The sequence below is a fragment of the Mustela nivalis genome (assembly GCF_964662115.1).
Source record: "Mustela nivalis genome assembly, chromosome: 1".
Lineage (NCBI taxonomy): Eukaryota > Metazoa > Chordata > Mammalia > Carnivora > Mustelidae > Mustela > Mustela nivalis.
Genome location: NC_139020.1, coordinates 39885783 through 39906797, shown reverse-complemented (window position 1 = coordinate 39906797; position 21015 = coordinate 39885783). Strand labels below are relative to the sequence as shown.

General features: G+C 34.1%; 1 protein-coding gene across 3 annotated transcripts in view; it reads right to left on the bottom strand.

Moving 5' to 3' along the window:
- ZNF654 (zinc finger protein 654) overlaps window positions 1-21015 on the bottom strand; it is a 78076-nt gene that overhangs the window by 19107 nt on the left and 37954 nt on the right. For 2 of the 3 annotated variants that reach the window (XM_082743830.1, XM_082743829.1), the window contains exons 3-4: window positions 13765-13846; window positions 1249-1384 (exon numbers count right to left, since the gene is read on the bottom strand). In XM_082743830.1, coding sequence (XP_082599956.1) covers window positions 1249-1384; window positions 13765-13846 — 218 coding nt within the window. The remainder of the gene's footprint in view (window positions 1-1248; window positions 1385-13764; window positions 13847-21015) is intronic. The other variant, XM_082743831.1, reaches the window with a different exon arrangement.

The window sequence follows — 21015 nt, the reverse complement described above, 5'->3', positions numbered from 1 at the left end:
TTCCTTTCTGAAACCCTCCCATCAAGTTCCAGTCTCCTTTGTATCCCCTGGGTATTTACCACTAAACCAGTATCATATCTACCGTAGCCTCCTTACCCACCACTTTGCACTATTTCTGGTCTTCTCTCTTTCTTCATCTTCTCCCATATCTGTCACAGTCCTCCACATCTGTATCTGGGGTTGGCTTGCTCTTAAGCTGCACAAGCATAGCCCCTTCTCCACTCAGCTCTACTCAAAGACCCCCACCCCCCCAACCTGAGACAAATGGAAAGATCCTAACCTGCTTAGCATAAAATGTGATGTGGAATAAGGTCCAGACCAAGGTCTGAATGGTTCCAAGGCTAGGAAGTCTTGTCTTTTCCCTCTGGCCATCTTATAATTGCACTTCATGGGCTCTCCATGCCTTCAAATGTTCTCCATACATTTTTGCTTATACTACTGCTGAGTTTACATTCTAAATTTGGTGACCAAAATGTTCTGGGGCTCAGGAATAATATGGCAAACATTTTTAAAAAGAATAAACTGGAAGTAATTGACAGAGCCTATTGTCTCAAAGGAAATTTTGGCCCACAGGAAATACTGCGGATCTAGGTTGAAGAGGAAGTGATGTCAAAGAAGTATGCAGGGCATTAAGGGGAACTTCAATTAATGGATGAAGTTTGGGAAATACTGCTCCAGAGTGTTTGGAATTGAAATTTACTTATTCATTCAAATAGTCACGCATTCATTTAATGCATTCATCATGTGGTCATTCATTCAGTTAACAAATATTTATATTGAGCACCTACTCTGTCCCACCTACTCTGGGCTGGGTAGAGGATATGCAGTAGTGGTGATAAAAACTGGCGGAGTTCCAGCCCTCACAGAGTTTTCTGTATAAGGGAGATTCCATGTGCTTAATTAAGCAGGGTGATTTTTTAAGGGTGTTTGTTCCTACTTAAATAGATTTTTAAAATATAACAAGTGGCAAAACCAAACTATAAGTAACATCTGGATAGTAAAAGTGTTAACACTCTGAATTCCCATTAGAATAAACGGGAAACTACTGGAAATAAATGTACCTAGTCTGGTGTCAAAGTCATTCTTGGGCCAGGTTAGTGTAACAATTTAAACACACTTCATGTGAAAATACATTACTCTTATTCAGTATTAGAAGATAAAGAAAAATCACTATTACTGCTCTAATTAGAAATAAGTTGCGCTTGCTTCTCACAAATGTTGGTTTGGATTTTGAGTCTCCTGAAGTACCTATCTCCTGAGATGCTGGCTGGGCTTTAAGAACAGCTTGCAACACTGGATCTTCCCATGGGCCACCATCTCTAATGATTCGAGTCACCAGTTCCAGATTCACATTTCCATATCTGCGGAGGTGATTCTGGCATTCCTAGGAGAGAAAAATCATTTTGGCTTTGTGAATTTAAGGGGTTAAAAACTAAACTTGATCATCCTTGTCAATAAAATGACTGATGGTCAATGAGGCAACTATTAAATTATAAAAGAGAAAGGGTTGCTATAGTAACCTAAGTAGGGTGTCAAAACCCCATCAGTACACAAATAGGCTTTAATGCCAAAGGTTACGGGGAATTTTTACATAATTGGACTTAGAAAATCCAATTATAATAGGGATGAAGTGTAACCCAAGGGAAAAACTTAAGGGATGCATCATTTCTGGGAAAAGAATCAGGTTGCGAAATGTAAGGGGAAAACTTACAGGATGCATCATTTCTAGGAAAAGAACCAGGTTGCAAAAACGTAAAACTTAAATGTTGAGTTAAACTTATGTGAGGGCTCTTAAAGCTTCTGTTAACAATGGCAAGCAAGAGCCTGACTATAAAAAGGAGGTAGAGGGTCCCTGTGCAATACAGACTGTGGTTGGCACATAGACACAGATCCCCTGCTCTGATCACAAATGTATACTCTTGAGTTATGCTGGAAGGCTGGAAGATGGAAAGTCTATTGCATTTTGTTGTGTTAGCAGATCTGTACTCTTGGGATGAACAAATAAATGGCAGACTGAAGGAATGAATCCAACATATAATACAAAACTTTGCATTCATTTTACGATAAAGATGCACTGATAAATTGGGCATTGACTGATAATTTGTCTATACATTTTCTGGGATTTTTTAAAAAGATGTTTGAAATATTTTTAGAGAATCCATTATATTAGACTCATGACTATATTATGAATTATGTAACAAGTTTAATTTGTAAACAAATCTTAATATTTAGGAGAATTTGGCCAACTGAATTTAAAAATATGACTTATTAGATTTAGATTTATAAAATTTAATTGTTTGATTAAGCTTTTTAAATTCATTATACACCCTGGTTGTTGTTTTTGAAAATGTTTCAAGGAATTTAATTCGATAATTTTAAAAGATTAACTGAAAGCCTAGGGAAGGTATGACTAGATTTATTTTTTTTTAAGTGCATAAACTGGGCTTATAGCCTTAGAAAAGAATAAGATATTGAAATTGGCAATGTTAAAATCCGAATAAACTGCACATCAATTACAATACAATTGCCAAAATTTCTTTCTGTGCTCAAAAAATCCCTCAGACGCTAAAAGCATAGTAACAGTTACAAAGCAAAGCTTCAGTATAAAACAATACAACATTACAAATCTTACCAGGCTACATATTCAAAGTGGCAATAAACACTTTGCTTTTATATGTCATGTTCTTTCATCATCTGACTGTTACAAAGTGGTAACTACATGCCACTTTTTATTCCTTGTTAAACTACACAAAAAGAGCTTTTATATGTTTTATAAGACAATAAGGCAGTAGAAGAAATAACAAGTTTCAAGATAAAGAATCATTTAGTCAAAGAAGTCAAAGGATCATTAAGTCATAACATGAAAGTAAGTTTATGTTCTAAAAGTTAGAGTATTTCCAAATTAAAATGAGCAAGCAAGCAAGCAAACAAAAACTGTGTAAGTAATGGGCAAGTTACTTAACCTCTCTGTGCTCCTTCAGTTAACTCATCTGCAGAACATATACTAAAAACACCTACTTCACAGGATTGTTGTGAGGTTTAAATATACAGTACTGATAAGTGCTTAGTACAGTGCCTGGCACATAGTAAGGACTCAATAGTATTTCTTCTAGTATTCTGCATACCCAAATGCCTTAGCATAAAATTATTTTCTGCATTTCCATGTGTCAGCATGTTATAGTATTCATAAAAATAAGGTATGAAGTTTTTGATGAGCAATGATATGTTTTAAACACATGGAACATAGTAAAAATCTGTGGTAACAATTTATAATTTAAAACAATCATCAATTTCAAACCTAAAGGTAAACAAACTTCTAAATTACTCTAGACACACATATTGCTACTCCTAAAATTCAATTACTGTTAAGCTGGCTTTGGGATAAAAGCACAAGAGATAAGGTGAGCTGGATGCTAGCCCCTGTATCACTGCTGAGCTTTAGCTTTGCTTCTGAGCTCTTGGACAGCCCATCTTTCTAGCTGTCTTATAGTAGGTAAGATACCAATCATACAACCATTAGCACTATGGGACCTATACCCGGAATTGGGCTACGTCAAGATAAGGTACAATAGGTCTATTGCTAATTTCCTACATATGGCTGACAAGTAAGAAATACTTGGAGGTCTTGTTAAAAAAAAAAAAAAATCAGATTACCAAGCACCAATTCAAACATACTAAATCAAAATTTCTAGAGAAAGTCCTGATAAACTGTATATTTAAAAAGCCCCACCCCAACGTCAACTTTGGCACATTTTTTAATTGTACCTACATTTAGAGTATATTTTCATAAATGCTAATACTAGAAATTACACACTTGTATTCCTACCAACCCTTCTATTAAAAATCAGTCAATTAGCTTAAGTTCATTTTTCTAAGATAAAGATTATAAGGTAGAGTTTTGTTTCTTTGTGTATGTGCACATCTTAAGTCAAGTGCACCATATTTTGGAGGCCACTTTTATGAGAAATAGCTCTGGACAGGAAACAGGGATGAAATGAAGATTTCATTTTGGTGTATTTAAAAAGACATGGAATACAAGAGAACAAGTAAGTCTGTATCTATCTTTTGGCTCCCCATTCCTTAAATAATATGGTGGCTTCTATGGATGAAATATAATTTAAAAGCCTTGAAAGTAAAAAAAAAAAAAAAAAAGGAAGCACTTAAATCACTATAGCATTCACAACTTATCTTTCCTATATATACATATTATATATTTTTTAGAATGTTTAATTAAAAACGTGCACCTATAATATTAACCTAATCCTTTATTTATTCATCTGTCTACTATTGTTGATATCCACCATACAGTGCTAAATGTAATTCCCTCAGAAACTTCCTTTCAACCTTGTTTTTGCCAAAGGTAGAGAGAAAACACAACTCCTTCCCTGACTCTTCCTTCAGAATCTATTGCTTAATGTATGGGCTTAATGTTTTGTTCAGAAGAATTTTCTTCCCTGAACTTGCTGCCTCTTTAGAACTGGCAGCAGTTGTCTGGCCATACCATATACCTGATCTGAACTCTTCTCTGGCAGCTTATAGTGATTAAATTCCTTTTTTTTAATAGCATAAAATTCTTAATGTCCAACTTCATAATTAAGGAACTCTGGATGTACCTTCCTAACTCATTCACATATTGTATATGAATCCTTTCCTCCAGCTTCATCTCATCCATGTCTCTTAGATTCATCATGCACTGTCTTGCTTACACTTTTTCTCATTATCATTCTCTTTCTCCTTCAACTTCCTATAAACCTTATCTAAACCTTCCCATAAACCATTCCAAATCCCTTCCTATCCTCTCATAGTCCTACTTTTCCCTGAGAAGCCTCTACTAGCTACCTCAATCCATAATAAACTTAATTCCTTCTCCCGCGGTACTGAAAATGCATACCAGTCCACTCTTCTAGTAATTACCACGTAAAAGGAGGCCCTGAATTATTAAAGGTTGACATCTTACTTCTTAGGTAATTAAAAGCGTCTTCAAACAGAGCCAAGAAAGGAAAGGTATACCAGAGAAGATATATTCTCAATAATTAACTTTTTAATTAAAATAGGGTTTTATGGAATCCATGGAATCAGAAGCACTCTGCAGTATTTGTCTTATTTTGAATGAAATGCATGTTCCAGAGTAAAATTATAGAATACCATGTTAAATTCATTCATAAAATAAGCTATTATAGCAAATCAAAAGCAAAAATATATTAAAAAGGTCTTCAATGTGGTCAATGTTGTAGAAACAGAGCTTTTAAAATAAAGTAAAATCTTTACAATACTTTGAAATAAGATATGATCATATCTTTTATTTATCACACTGTCATTGGTTATCTTATGGCAAAGCATTTTAAAAAGTTGAAAATTTAAATATGTTATGTAGTTTTCTTTCAGCAAAAGACAACGTCACACATGTGCTGTTCTTTTCTGTGGTAAGTTCCTAAGGAATATTTACCTCATGTTTTTAAAAAAATAATCATTCTGAGTTTGTCCATAGAAAGAAGACAGTGTAACAGTGGAAAGGTTACTGCTTTTCAAAAGAAAGTTCGTATGGAGAAAATGATTTAAAATGAATGTTTGGAAGTTGTCTGCATTTTTACATGTTTGCTGTTACCAAAAATCAGCATGTCACCTATGTTTGTATATGTGACCTTAAAAAACTTAATCTAGAGTTTTTAATTAAAAAATCTTTCAACTGCAGCATTTTAATAGGTTTTCAATTCATATGTTAAAAATGGTATCAAGAAAACACTGATTTCCATAACAACAGAAATTTACTAAGTCACATTTCAACAATTCTAAATTTGGTGGAACGAATTTAAAACTTGAGTATCATAGTTTACAAGATTTTGCTTAGATCTACCAAAAGGTGTCTTTTTCACCTATGACAGCTATTAAAACCAAGTATCAGAGTAAACTAACCAAAATCAGACTGAATTATTATATGACCAAGTGTTAAAATTTTTCAAAATAAAAACATATTCAGTCACACTTCTGTCATTAGTTTTTACACGAACATTATTTTACTTTTATCTTTTAAAAATGTTTGTTTCATAATGTATAGAATGTTAGTAAATGTATGCAAAAAAACAAATAACACATGTACTGATATGTATATATATTTTTAAAACCTAGATGGCTGTCCTATCAGAAGTCTAGAGAGTCCTGGTTTTACATATTATTTGTTCTCACATTGGGTTTGGAATCTAACATAAAACTGTCTTCTACTGATCCTACTATTATATCAATTTTCTTTATTATGTGATGTACTTCTTCCTGTTATTTCTACTGTTTACACCCTAGTGTAGACCTTCATCTGCTATCATTTAGATAACCACATTAATTTCTTCTTCTTCTCTCTCCTCAATAAATCTTTGGAAGGTCTCAAAATGTTAGGTCACAAAGCAGTTCAGTATAAATAAAACACTTCTTTAGGGGCACATGGCTGGCTCAGTTGGAAGAGCATATAACCCTTGATCTCAGGGTCATGAGTTCAAGCCCCAAGTTTGGTCCAGAGATTACTTAAATAAATAAAACTTTTTAAAAAATTTCTTTAAACCTGTTGTTTTGACATCTACACTGCTCTAAATACATGATTATATCAATTCAATTTAAATGGATATTTAAATGTAAGTAATTGTTCCCTGTGTAATACATAATTACATTTTTATACATTTTAAAAATCTTAAGTAGTAAATGTAAATGTCACTTAAATTAGCAATTGGGAGTTTTACCTGAAGGGGAAGTCAATAGTAAGTACAGCACGACCTTTAACTGAGAGCATAACCAAATTTCAGAATTGGTGACTGCCATGCTAATAAAAGCACAACACTACTACTAACATTTTTAAATTGGTAAGAAACTAATATGGCCAACAGAGAAGTGCTACTGTAATGATTCTAACCTGTAAGATAGACCCTGATGCAGAATTAAGGTGTATGCAAGATTTCCTTGAGTACAGGTTCCCACACAAAGAGAGAAATATAAAATCTGTCAGCAGAAAAGAGCCATCAGACTTAGTTAAGAACAGGTCACAATACTGGAAATGCTACAAATTGGGCAAGATAATCTCCAATAAACATTACTGAATGGATGGATGAATGAATGAATCTCTGTGTCCTTCATTTCATCATGTGTTTGTTAGACTGGATTTAATGACCTTTAACAGTTCTTTACAGCTAAATTTTCTATGATCTAGTATTTTATCTGGAAAAACATAAAATTAGTACTTCAAGCACTAATATGCTCACAATTCTAGTTATGTATTCGGACACTACAGAATCATCTTTCACTGATCAATGAATGCTTCGACGATCCTAATGCACTTTCAGAGCTATTTTCAAACTATTAATCTTATCATTGATTTTGAAGGCACTTACATGCCTGCTCCTGACAACACAAAATTTTAAGATGCTCAGAATATAAGATCTTTGTTTATAGTTGCATCCTGTGGTATGAATAATTATCAATGCAGTGTCTAGTACCTGCTTTTGAGATGACTGTCATTCCATGTGTCAAGGTATACTGGCCTTTCCTGAGATACACAACTTATGTATGCTGACAGCCTTATCTTTTGGAGGCTTGCTCTTGGTCCCTTGAGCTTAACTGTCTCAAGTTTATTTATTGTATTATGCTTGAAATAACTCTGGCTCTTAAATCCCTTCAAAGTGATCACAGAACTTCAACAGTTGATGTATTGTTTCCTTCTCAGATTATTAAAAAAATTATAGAGAAAGTGAAAATATTTCTGAGGTAGTAAAATATAAGAATTATTAATAGGAGTAACAATTTCAAACATATAAATGACAGTGAAAAAATATCAACGCTTTACCCATTTCAACACAAAATTTATCTAAGGAATACATTTTTTATAAAATGATTTCAGAATCTGAAACTTTAATTTTAACACCAGTCGTTTTCATTCCCAGTGTTGAATATGTGGAATACTTGTCAAGCATGTTTCTCTCACAGATAGTGAAATCTTTTCCCTTTTATCTTTCTCACACTTAAGCAGACTTCAATTTATTTTTCTATACACTGTTAAAGTAGAATCCACAAGTAAATATTCAGTGGTTTCATCTCATGAATGCATTTGTTGATCTGTCCCCCATCTTACTTATAGTAGTAACCAATGGACCATGGAGTAAATTTCAGAAAATACACCTCATTGTTTCTTGTTTTTCAGAGTTCAGCAATGATGATACATGTCTAAGAGGGATTTTTTTTAAAAGAAAGAAATGCCTATGGACTTATTTATCCTTCATTTGTACTGGCAAATATATTCATACTAAGGGCTACGACTACTAAATGCTGGAGACAGAGGAGTGAAAGTAGCCCCTGCCCATGAGCTCTAACAGCATAGTTGGAGAGACTTATCAAACCAAAACAGAATAGAAAGGGATTAGTGTTTCAGTAACAGTAGAAAAGCTTGTGGTGGGGGGAGTAGGGTGGCATCATATGCAGTCAAAATGGAATTAAGCAGAGACAGGAGAGAACTTCTATCAGAGAAGAGAAGAATATGTGAACACAATTCTGAAACTGCTCTTCAAAATGTCTTGATATTAAGTTGGTATGATCATATTCTCTAAAAGCATTTTAACCAGTACTACAAAGATGGTTTAAATACCAGGATTAGGACTTAACCAAATTAAGTCTTTGGGCAATTTATTCCAAGTAGTCTAGTTAGTGTATGGCACTACTCTATATGGTTATATCAGCTTAAGTGCCCCCAAAATATACCTGATTCTTCCTACCTTCCTTACCTCCATCCAATCAATACCATAATCTGAGATTTTGGTTCTGTTATCATGTGTGTGCTTGTATATTCTTTTCCAGAATCATTTCTAACAAAGAATTTTCATTACAGCCATATTAACAATAATCTACAAGTTTAGTTTCCTCACATCAGTCCTATTTTTTTTAATTCTATAACAACTGTATTTATAAATTCTTTGTTTTAACCATTTCTAAATCAGCTGGCATACTTTTTTTTTTTTTTTTCCTGATAAAAGTCTTACAGTTGCTTTGTTTTTCTAGTATTTGAGCTATTTATTTCTGTTGCCCTCTCTCATAAACTACAGGGCTTGGCAGATTATTATGTAATATTTTTTCCCTTCAAAAACTCCACAGACATTATTTATTTATTCCAGTGTTTGTTACAGTGGAGAGTGAAGTTCACTGCCAGCCTCGTTTTATTTTTTCCCTTGTGAGAATCCTGTTTTACATGAGTCCTGCATTTGTAGAACTTTCCTTTATCCTGAAAATTGAAGACATTGTACAATAAGATATGACTGCATGTAACTATGGAATGAAAATATATTTTTAGAGATCTGTTTCCTTCACTGATTGAGTTTTTTTCTGGAGCTAATCTGCTGTTGATCACCTACTTTTAATTTAGAAGTTTCATCTCCATACAGTATTTTAACTCCATACATTCTCTGGGATGGTCTCTTCTTTACAATTTCACTTCCAGTTTCATGGAGGGTACCCTGAACTCAACCACAGAAAGAACAAAATTGATCCTTTAATGGTCTTATTACCTAAACCATGTACTGATAGTAACTGGCATTAATCTCTTTATTCATCTTTACCTAGAATATCTAGAACAGAGAGCTGTTTTACTCATGGGTAAATAGGTCTCTCTGACTCCTTTAAGCTCAACCAAGACAGAAGAGAAAGGGTTAAGTTTACTTTGTTATTTGTTAGATCAACGGCCCATCAGGCAGTAAAGAGAAAGCTACAATGGGAGACAACCATAGCTCTTTGAAAAACTTTCTAACCTCTGGGTATTGGGGCAGGCTGCATTTAGTTTGGGTCATTTTCTCAATGGAAGGAATGCTTTCATGGAGAGCCATACATCCTATTTTGAATATTGATAGCTTAGACGTATCAGTATTCCTGCCCTGTGGGCTCTTCTGCATACCTGGTGCACTTTTAGGAAGGACCAACAAGAATGAGATTGGCCATATACCTAATGGCCCACCATCTGATATTTCTTCAGTTTCCACTGTTACAAGCTGATAGGGGTATGGGGCATTACTGGAAAGCATTCAGAAGGCCTCCCCTCTCCCCTTTTTAATCACATTCAGTTAATCAAGTACTGTTTGGTTTATCACTTGAGATGGATTTATCCCTGAGGGCTTGATATAGATCCTGATCCTAGTTTCCAACATTCATTAGGAATTCTGTTCTCATGTTATTTTTGTCATTTCACTGGGAATCTAAATTTAATTACATTAATGGGTTTTGGAGACCCAGTGTATGAATTCAATCACAAGCCTATGGAAAGCTCACCAATGAACAGATTAAAGATAATAAGCTGGTAGGCTCACCATGTAAGAAATGTATCATCAAATGGAACACCTGGCTCTAAGAATGAAACTTTCTCTTGGAATAAGGTAGAGGAAAAATTACAGTCAATCAGTAACAAGATTTAAAATTTCTACTTGAGAAACTCAGATTTTAGGATATCAGAAATTCATTAAAGAAAAGAGTATCTTAAAAATAAACTAAGGGCCAGGTTTTGGTTTTACTGTGAAAACGGAAATCCAGGTAGTATGACTTCAGAGCCCATACCCTGACAGGAGAGATAATTAACTCAAATCCAGCAAAGATTGTTAATTCCTTGTTAACTCAAAATTGTGGTGTGGGGACAAGCACCAGAGTCATCATTTCTGAGTGACAGAAATGCAGACTCTCAGGCTCCCCACTCCAGAACTACTGAATCAGTATCTGCATTTTAGCAAGATTCCCAGGTATATTAAAGTATGAGCAACATTATGTTTGTCCTACTTACAGTAGAAGAGAAAGCGCAAGCTCTTAAGCTTGTACAAATCTTTATGAAAGATGGACAGTAATGAACCCCTTGGGGAAACAGGGTTTGCATTAGAAAATATAAAAACATTCCAAAAAGTGACATTGGGATTATCACTGGACTAGCAGAGGTAAGTCAAAAGCGTAGGGAATTTACAGAGCTTAGCAAATGCAAAAGTTTCAGTAAGTGTACATGATGAACTACATGTTGGCCCTTTGTGCATGGCTAAGGGCACAGGCCAGAAAACACCAAGTAGCCACAGCTCAGTTCAGAAAATGGAGGATGAAAGATGATGCAATCTCTCCTGGGAAGGAGGAGTTAGAGGCTTAAGAAAATTCAGAATAGGAAGAAAGAAGGTGGAAGTAAGAAGTCATAGCATGGCAGAAGTGGCACAAAGATTTTAAAAAACGAAAGAGAACAAAAGGAGGGGTGGGTTTAGCAATTGAGTAGGAGACAGGAAACAGTACAAAAACAAGAACTCTTCCCTGAGGAATTATTCTGAAAATGAATTGAAAACCCTGCTTAAAAAAAAAAAAAAATTCCTTCACAGATGTTATGATTTCACACATTTAAAACATAATTCAAATATTGTCTTTCACCTACTTTACAAACACTTCAGCTGTTCCCATTATCAGTGCTCAGTTAACATCTTCATGAGGCATTTCTTGACTATCTCATTTAAAACTGAAATTCCCTTCCCCAATAAAACCTGCCAGCATTCCCTATCTCCCTGCCCTGCTTCATTTTCCTATGAGTCATTTGTCACTTTCAAAATACTCTCAAATATATGAAGATTTGATTTATTGTCTTTCTCTCTTTATACTAGAATTAAATTCCACAATAGGAGGGGTTTTTTTCTGGTTTTGCTTACTACTATTTTTCCCAGGGCTTAATGCCTATATACTGGTAACCAAGTAAGTATTTGCCTAGTAAAAATTCAAGAATGGAATGCCAAAAAACACAAGTGTCAAGGAAAAGTGGAATGGAAAATTACAAAAGTTTTAAATACTGAATATAGACTTTAGAGTGTAAACTTCATAATGGGGCACCTGGATGGTTCAGCTGGAAAAGCACAGGACTCTTGATCTTGAGGTCATGAGTTCAAGCCCCACACAAGAGTATAGAGATTACTTAAAAAAAAAAAATAAATAAACTTAAAAAAAAAAAGCTCCATGAAAATAGGTATTTTTACTTCTTTTGCTAAATATAAGAATGGATAAAGTATAGTGTTTAATATAATATACTTTGTTTTGCTGATTCTAAGATACATTTTTTCCCTATTTCTACAACTCTAAAATCAGAATATGCTTTATAGTCAATGCTGTCTTAGAATCCAAGTCAGCCTGGTAATGATCACAATGTTGTTATCATTCTATATCCATGCACATTCAAAGAGACAGCCTGAAAACTGGCAAAAAGGTATACTGGTGACTCAATAAGATCCAAGGGACTAGCACTCTTTGAATTTGTGGGAAGCAAACGGTAAGGGAAGGGTATAGAGCAATTCATATAATTTAACAATACTCTGAAGCAGAAGTCAAAAGATGGCTGGTTAAAAGAACCATAAAACCAGCTTAAGCTTTTAAAAGCCCAGTGCCAATAGCTTTTAGCTCATTTATCAACTATTTTCGGAAATGCTTCCTCATCAACACGTTTGATGCCACTGAAGACAAAATGGTAGAGAAAAAGAGAGTGACTGAATGGAAAAAACAAATCTAGAGTCAGATTCTGAATGTGAAGAAGTTTAGATATATCTTAGCCAATTAAGTCTGCTTCTAATTTTCCTATGTCTATGTATGCACCAGAGTGGGCAATCATAAATCTATTTTAATGCAGCCTAAAAGATTTATTTCAAAAATACAAAATAAATATTCTAGATGAGAGAAAACACTGCATGACTCTTCTGTTACTATGCTGATCTCCTTCCTAAAGATGGACAATACTCCTAGTTGACTTAAAGCCTCTCTTATTAAATAAACACATGGCAGGAATAAGTTTAAAATGTCTAAAAACTTCACCCCTAGAGGGAGCTCAAACTACATCTTCCTTTATTCCACCCCAGAGAATGATGATGGGATTACAAGGACATATGAGTTGCCAGAGTACTAGATACTGCTTCCCAAGTATATGGTAAAAAGATCAAATGATCAGGGCGCCTGAGTGGCTCAGTGGGTTAAAGCCTCTGCCTTCAGCTCAGGTCTTGATCACAGGGTCCTGGGATGGAGTCCCACACTGGGTCTCTGCTCGGCAGGGACCCTGCTTCCCCCCACCCCCAGCCTGCCTCTCTGCCTACTTGTGATCTCTGTCTGTCCAAAAAAAAATAAAAACAAAAATTAAAATTAAAAAGATCACATATCAAATGTTCTTGCATCTACAGGTCTTTGTTTTGTTTGTTTTTGTTTTTTTGCATCTACAGGTCTTTGGATCTTTGTCATGCTCTTCCGGATTTACTTTCTCCTCCCATATAGCATGTGTTTTTAAAAAAAAAAAAAAATGCTTCCGATCTTGGGAAGGCTATTGAGAAAATAAATAAATATATGAGAAAATCAGGATACATCCAAAGGGAAAAGGGACATGGGACAAGCAGCCTGCTTTTAGGCTAGGCAAGAAGAGTCCTTTATTACTAGGGCTGAGTTCTACATGGGGCTTTGAAACCAAAGCCTATAGCAATAAAACGTGTGAGTGTATGTGCAAGATGTGCTTAGGAATCTACAAAGGTGGTAGCAGCAAGCTCTGGTCTAGCAAATGTGGAACTGGAATGTTAATTTGAACTGCTTTTAGAAATAGAGCTGAAAGTTAATTTTAAGAACCTTCTTTTTCTGCTAGTAAAATATATAGGATCCTAACCATTGCCATCTTAGTAAATATAAAAACTTAAAAGCAATAAATAATCAATATACCATGTTTAGGGGAAGAATAAGGCATATGTTAAATGTACACAAAATGCTAAGTTTTTTTACCTGGAATGATCCAAGAATATCCTTTAAAGGCTCTTCATAAAACTCATCTCTTCCAAAGAACAGCAGCAACTCAAAGAAGCTCCTAGAAAGAACAAGTGAATAATAACTTCCATTGTTTCTTTACGGTTTTGGTTTTGTTGTTGTTGATTGTTTGTTTGTTTGGCCCCAATTTAAAATATTCCCAAGAGATTAAAAACTATGTAATATCAGATATTTAGTTTTTAAATAGCCAGATTTGAATCATAACACTGATCATTTAAGATTCATGTTAAGTTTTTAGTAAACTTTTAAATGTCCTCAAAGAAAATACAAAGAAGTATACTGAAGTTCTAGAACTATAAAATGAACAATTACATTACTCATGCCTACCAGTGTTCACAATGCTAAAAAAAGAAAAAAAGCAATGTTGTATCAGGTGGCAAAAATGTTGCTACACATGTCAAGATGATTTAAAATGGGTCCAGTTTCACCCTGATACAATGGGCTCCTTAGAAAATTCAAAATCTAATTTTCTTCAGATGGATATAAAGGATGGAAAATTAACATGAAAGTATAAGAAAATTAGAAAGTCACTATGAAACTCTCATGCAACATTTATAGTATAGTAGTATCACCAATTAGGTATCTAATAAACAACACATGGGTTCTCAAATTCTGGGCTTACCTTGATTATCCCACTCATAACAGACTGCCCAAAAATCTGTGGTTCCTCCTTTTTAAATAATTGTTTTTGGAAAACACTGTTACTAAATACTTTGTGTTTTTAATAATTTATACTTCATATAAGAAGATATATGACTTATTTCCTAACCACGAACATGAAAAACTATGGAAATTATTTAGTATTACTTAGCAGTCCTAAAGTAGAACAAGTGACAAATAACTCGGAATCTTTAGATTTTAATTACCTACAAGATCTTCAACTAGGAATACCCATTTTTTTACTCACTTTTTGCCTTTAATCCAAACTAATCTCTAAGAATGAAGTTTTTTAGAATGCAAACATATTATGAGACTATATAGTTTTTAAAAATTATGTATGAGCCCCAAGTATTACACAGTAATTAGAAAGACTTCTAAATATAACATAATAACCATGCCCCATATTTTATAAAACTTTACTTAAAATTTTTAAGTGTCAACAGAACAAAAACTACAAAAGCAGTCAAAGCAAAATGATACAGTGAGAATCTCTGTTAAAAAGCTTAAACAAGTAATAGGATCTATACTGGGCATGGAGCCCAATGCAGGGCTTGAACTCATGACTCTGAGAAAAAGACCTGAGCTAAGATCAACAGTCGCTAAGATCAAGAGTTGGACACAACCCAATAAGCCACCCAAACACCCCTGAAGAATTAATTTTTTAAAAAGCTAACCACCTGGTAAAATACTAAGAGAAGACTACCTCACACATACACACAAAAAACCACAAGTGAATTTTTTTTTCGTATGAAAAGATGTGCGACTTTACTCAAGTAAGTGATGAAATACATTTTCTATCGTATTTACAAAAATGAAAATGTTGATATATTTTACAATGGCTCTGATGTAGAGAAACAGGCTCTGATATCTTGTTGGAGGGATGGTAAAAGGTACTACCTCTCTTAAAGGGCAACACAGTAGTAGTCATCAGAAAATTTACAATACGCACATAATCATTTGACTTAGCAATTCCACTTACAAAAGCAAATCAGCCAAATATACACAAATCAGCTCAAAGACATTGAGGGACATGCATCCACAAATGATTTGTAATAGCAAAAGAATAGAAACATGCTAATTGTCTACCACAGGGGACTGGGAAAATAAATTACAATACACCCAGACAATGAAATATAATGCAAATGTTAATGAGAATATTAGAGAGAATACACTTAAATCTATATGAACAGATAATGGGAAAACTCTAAGATATACTGTTAAGAAAAAATGCAGAAATATATTAATTACATTATCATTTGTGTGATAGGATGGAGAGGATAGAGAACACAAGAATATCAATGCATATTGTCAAACTATCTAGATGGATATGCAATAAACAGGTAAAACAGTTGAGTCCACATGAATAAAACAGAACTTGGGAGCCAAGAATGTAAAGAATTATTTGTCATTTTTAACCCTTCTGCAATTATTTATTTTACTATCAATGAATATGAAAAAAGCCCCATCAATGTACCTCTGGAATCTTCTCTATCCGTATTAAGCCATTAAAATTCACATCTACATCATCTTTAAACTTTAACAGACTCTTCCTATCTCCAGTCTTGCTATTCCACACTTACTTAAAAGTACATGTTTAATACAGCTGCCATTGTTATCATCCTAAAACACAGAATGATTTGACTACTTAACAGAATTCACAAACTGCTGTTTGGACTGTGTCATCTAAAGTGAAGACCTTCAGCTGACACACTTATTTGTATGGATAAAATATTTTGAAAAAAAATTTTAATTAGTTGCTAATATTTAAAAACTTTGCTACTTCAGATTAAATCTAGGTTTCTCTGGGCTCCTAACAAACAGGAACCCCTATACCACAGGGTTTGCATCTCTCTATGATAAAATAAGCTGAGCAATAACTGCCTTTACACAGAACATGAACCTCCTTTCCAACCCACCAGTCTCCATCCACCTCTCCCACATACTAGCTGCTTTTTTTTTTTACTATCATTCCCTTCCCATTCCATTTAGGTATTTGAGATTGTTAATCTACAATAGGAAATACAAATTCCTTGTCATGAAATAAGAACTTTTATGTCTGACTCAAAACTATACTTACACACAGAGCTTTTATGAGAAATTTCATGCTCTCCAATCACAGCAAGGTTCTTCCCATTTCCTTAACTTCTATGCTTTTAAGGTCTTTGGATCTGTTGCTTCCTCCTGACCAATTTACACAATTTTACCTAAGAATCTGGTCTAAAATGCCCTTCCTTCTCTCCAAATATATAGCTAATTCTGTACTATCATATATTGTACTTCACATACATATTATAACCTGATGAAACAGAGGCATTATAAATTTGCACTAAGTAGAAGGGAAAGGGATTGTATCATTATGTTGAGTAGAAGAGTACTGACTGGTAGGGCAATTTGTCATATCAAAAGAGGGAGAGAGATAATAAAGGCTTTTAGCAGAAATAAAATGTACTATGAAATATATTTAGATATCAGTATGCAGACGCAATGTGACCTTGTACAGAATCCAAAAAAATATGCAGAATTATATGTCTGAATTATGTGAACATGAAAGAGGAGCCAACATTACAAAAGAGAGATCTGTGCATGCCCCACTATCAGCTACCTCAGTAACAAGGCCCAACTCCATGATAATGATATTAAAATGTTAAAATTACATGCAAAGTAAGAGTAAATAAAAACAAATCTAGCTAGCTCTGCCTTAGGGCTTCAGGGAAGTAAACAAGTATTTATGTGGTAGTGAAATCACTAGGTGGAAAAAATCTAGTTATACATAGAAGTAGAAACTTAAAGTTTTAAATCTGTTGTATTTCCCATTAACTGGAATAAAGGATCAACTAAATGTTTAGAGATCAAGTTACCTAACCCTCATGGAAGAACTGTATGGTGGAGGAGGAGTCCAGAACAGAACAGAGGACCCGAAAATATACGTGGCAGTCTAGAGGAGGGCTGGCAGACGACTGTCCACCCACAGGCTAAATCTGACCCAGTGATAGCCTACTTAATAATGCATGATAAGAATAGTTAGCCATATTTAAATTGTTAAGAAGAAGAGGAGGAGGAAGAGGAAGAAGGGGAAGGGAAAGAAGGAAAGAAAAATGTGGAGTAACTTTTTGTGACAACTAAAAATTATACGAAATTCAAATATCCTATCAATAAATAAGGTATTATAAGAAAACAACCATACCCATCCATTTACATATTGGCTGTGGCTGCTTGCATACTACAATGACAGAACTGAGTAGTAGTAATAGAAAACTTATGAGCTAAGCCTGAAATATTTACTGTCTGGCCCTTTACTCGCCCATGGTCTACAGTCACAGTGTTTGGGTTTCAATCTCAGTTCCACCGCCTTCTTGATATGTAACCCTGGGCAAGTCACCTAATGGCTCAGTGCCTCAATTTATTTGTTTATAAAACAGAAACAATAATAATAACTACCTTTTGGAAAGCACTTAGAACAATCTCCGGTAGTGCTACTGATGCTTGCTAATAATATAATACTGTTAATTTTTATTATTAAGACTGCCATCAAAGTTCTTCCTTCAATAATCTAAGAGGAGGGACACCTGGGTGGCTCATCAGGTCATGATCCCAGTGTCCTGGGATAGAGCCCTGTATCAGGCTCCCTGCTCAGCAGGAAGACTGCTTCTCCCTCTCCAGCTCTCCTGAGCTTGTGTTCCCTCTCTCGCTATTTCTCTCTGTCATAAATAAATAAAATCTTTTTAAAAATAATAATAATCTAAGAGCAAACATAAGATCTTCATAGATACGTTCTTTGGTATGTACTGTCACTTTTGTTGAAACATTAATTTTTTCTTCACTTAGATTATGCAGATTTTCAAGATATCTGGCTAAATATCATTGAAGGGTTTTTAAAAATTTATCATTGTATGTCTATATCCATTTTTAATTTTGAATATGTTTAATACAATGTTTACTGTTTGTATAATATATTTAATATAATACTTAATATTACCAGTCTATATACTAATCAATTTATAATTAACCTTAGTCCAAGTTATGAGTTAACTAAAGTTCATTTACGTAAATTAAAATTATTATTCAAAGTAGAATCACTTAAATGAAATGATTTCTATAAAAACATAAATTATACTGAGACAAATACATGATAAATTGCATGCCTCTGAATTTAAAAAATTATACCATATATAATCATACTTACTTGACTTGCATCAATCAGTATACTGTTATGAGTTATGCAAGTTTAAATAACTAGAGTACTGGTACAGTCCCTATTTATGAAACAAACTACATTCTGCCATCAGGAGCTTGGAAGTCAGACTATATTTTCTCATCTATTACAAATAGTAATAAGAAGATACCAAGTTTCCTCAAAATAGGAAATTATTATAGTAGATTATCTGGGAGTTATAACGAGAATTACTGTTCTTTTTTGGGTCTCCAAAGCATGTACATAATTTTCATCCTGCAATACACAAATGTGGATTTATGTGTTTATCTACCACAGGAAAATTCCATTTAAGTATGATGCTTAACTTTCCAAATGCAAGAAATCCACTTACTAATATAGAATACAATGTAGAAAGACAAAGAAATAGAAAACAAAAGCAAGAACTGGAATGTGTATATGTCTAATTATATACTTGCACACACAAAAAGAGAGAAATGGGATAAAGACAAAAACAAGATAAGACTTTTTCAAATTGATGAAAAATACCAATCCTCAGATCTAGAAAGCTGAGGAAATCCCATAAGGATTAATAAAAATAAGTCTATACCTAGCTAATCACAGTAAACTATAAACCATCAAATACCAAAAAAAAAAAAAAAAAAAAAGTATAAACAGCCACAGAAAAATAGAAACTGCTTTCAGATAGGAAATTAAATTATCAAGAAGGATCAGGATGAAGATTAGTAAATATACAGGTTACAAATTTTGACACCATGAAGAAATAATCTCATCTGGGCTTTAAAATACAGCAAAAAATATGACATACACAGCACTTAAGCTAGAAAAAGAAGTTTTAGCATTAGTGTTCAGTGTCCTTGGACTGGAGGAAGGTAAAGAACACATAAAGTATATACTTGAATAAGTTCAGCACTGAATTCTCCTTAATTTAAAAATTTACATACAATAAAAGTACTTGCAAGTTTTTGTGGAGGTAGGCGAGTTTACTATCTAGAAAGCTGAGTAGAAAAACCATGAAACAGCAAGAGCAATGAAAAGGAGCTAGCCAATATGAAAACATTTTGTAAAGCCTCCATAACTGAACCATCACTGTACTGACAAGTGAACAAATAGCCTAATGAAATGAAAAATCCAAAAATAGACAAATTGCATGTGAAAAGCACATACAGGACAAAAGCAGCATCTCAAATTAGTAGGGAAAAAGTTGATTTCTTCAAATTGAATAGTCAAATGTTATAAGACAAAACTGATTCTCTCTTGCTTCCAAATTAAGAAAAAATTCCAAGTGGATCAAAACTTAAATATAAAAAATTAAACATTACAAGTATCAGGAAATAATTCCCATACAGACTGATTATAGACAAATCATTTTCCTTTAAATTATTCTTAACTATGATTCAAGTAGCAAGAGCAATAGAGAATACTGACAAATTTTAATTACATTTTTGAATGTCTAACAATGCAAACAACATAAGCAAAATCAAAAGATAAATGAAAAAATAATGGTTTGTAAGGATATGCAAACAGATGTTCAACTTCACTCACAATAAGAAAAATTCAGATTAAGGGGCACGTGGGTGGCTCAGTCAGTTAAGCATCCGACTGTTGGTTTCCACTCGGTTCATGATCTCAGGGTTGAGAGACTGAGCCCCATGTCGGGCTCTGTTCAGTGTGGAGTCTGCTTGTCCCTCTCCCTCTATCCCTCCCTCTGCTCTTGCTCTCTTGCTCTCTCAAATAAATGAAAAATCTTGGAAGGAAGGAAGGAAGGAAGGGAAAAGAAAAAACACATGTTAAAAATACAAATTAAAACTACACTGAAGGATGTCTGGGTGATGCGTCCCAGGTTAAGCTGGTTGAGCATCCAACTCTGGATTTGGGCTCAGGTCCTGATCTCAGGGTTGTAAGATCGAGCCCTGCATTGGGCTCTACACTCAGCATGTAGTTTGCTAAGGAGTCTCTCTCTTTCCCTCGCCCCTCCTGCTGTGCTCTCTCTTTCTAAAATAAATAAATCTTTTTAAAAAATATACTAAAACGCCATTTCTCCTTTGTTAGATTAATGAAAATTTCACACAATATTGATAACATAATATTGGTGAGGTCGAACGTAAACAAGGACTAATTTTGTGGGTGCGAATGCAAAATGGTATGAGCTGTTATAGAAAGAACTTTGGACTACTTGGGAAATTTACCTCACCTATTTATTCTTTGACACAGATTCTAGGAATCCACGCCAAAAATCTACCAGCAAAAACAAAGAAAGTACATGCAAAAGGATATTAATCATAGCACTATAACAGGAAAATAAAGGAAACCATCCAAATATATATTAGAAGATATGATTGAATAAACTGGTACATCTACCCAATAGAATACTAGGA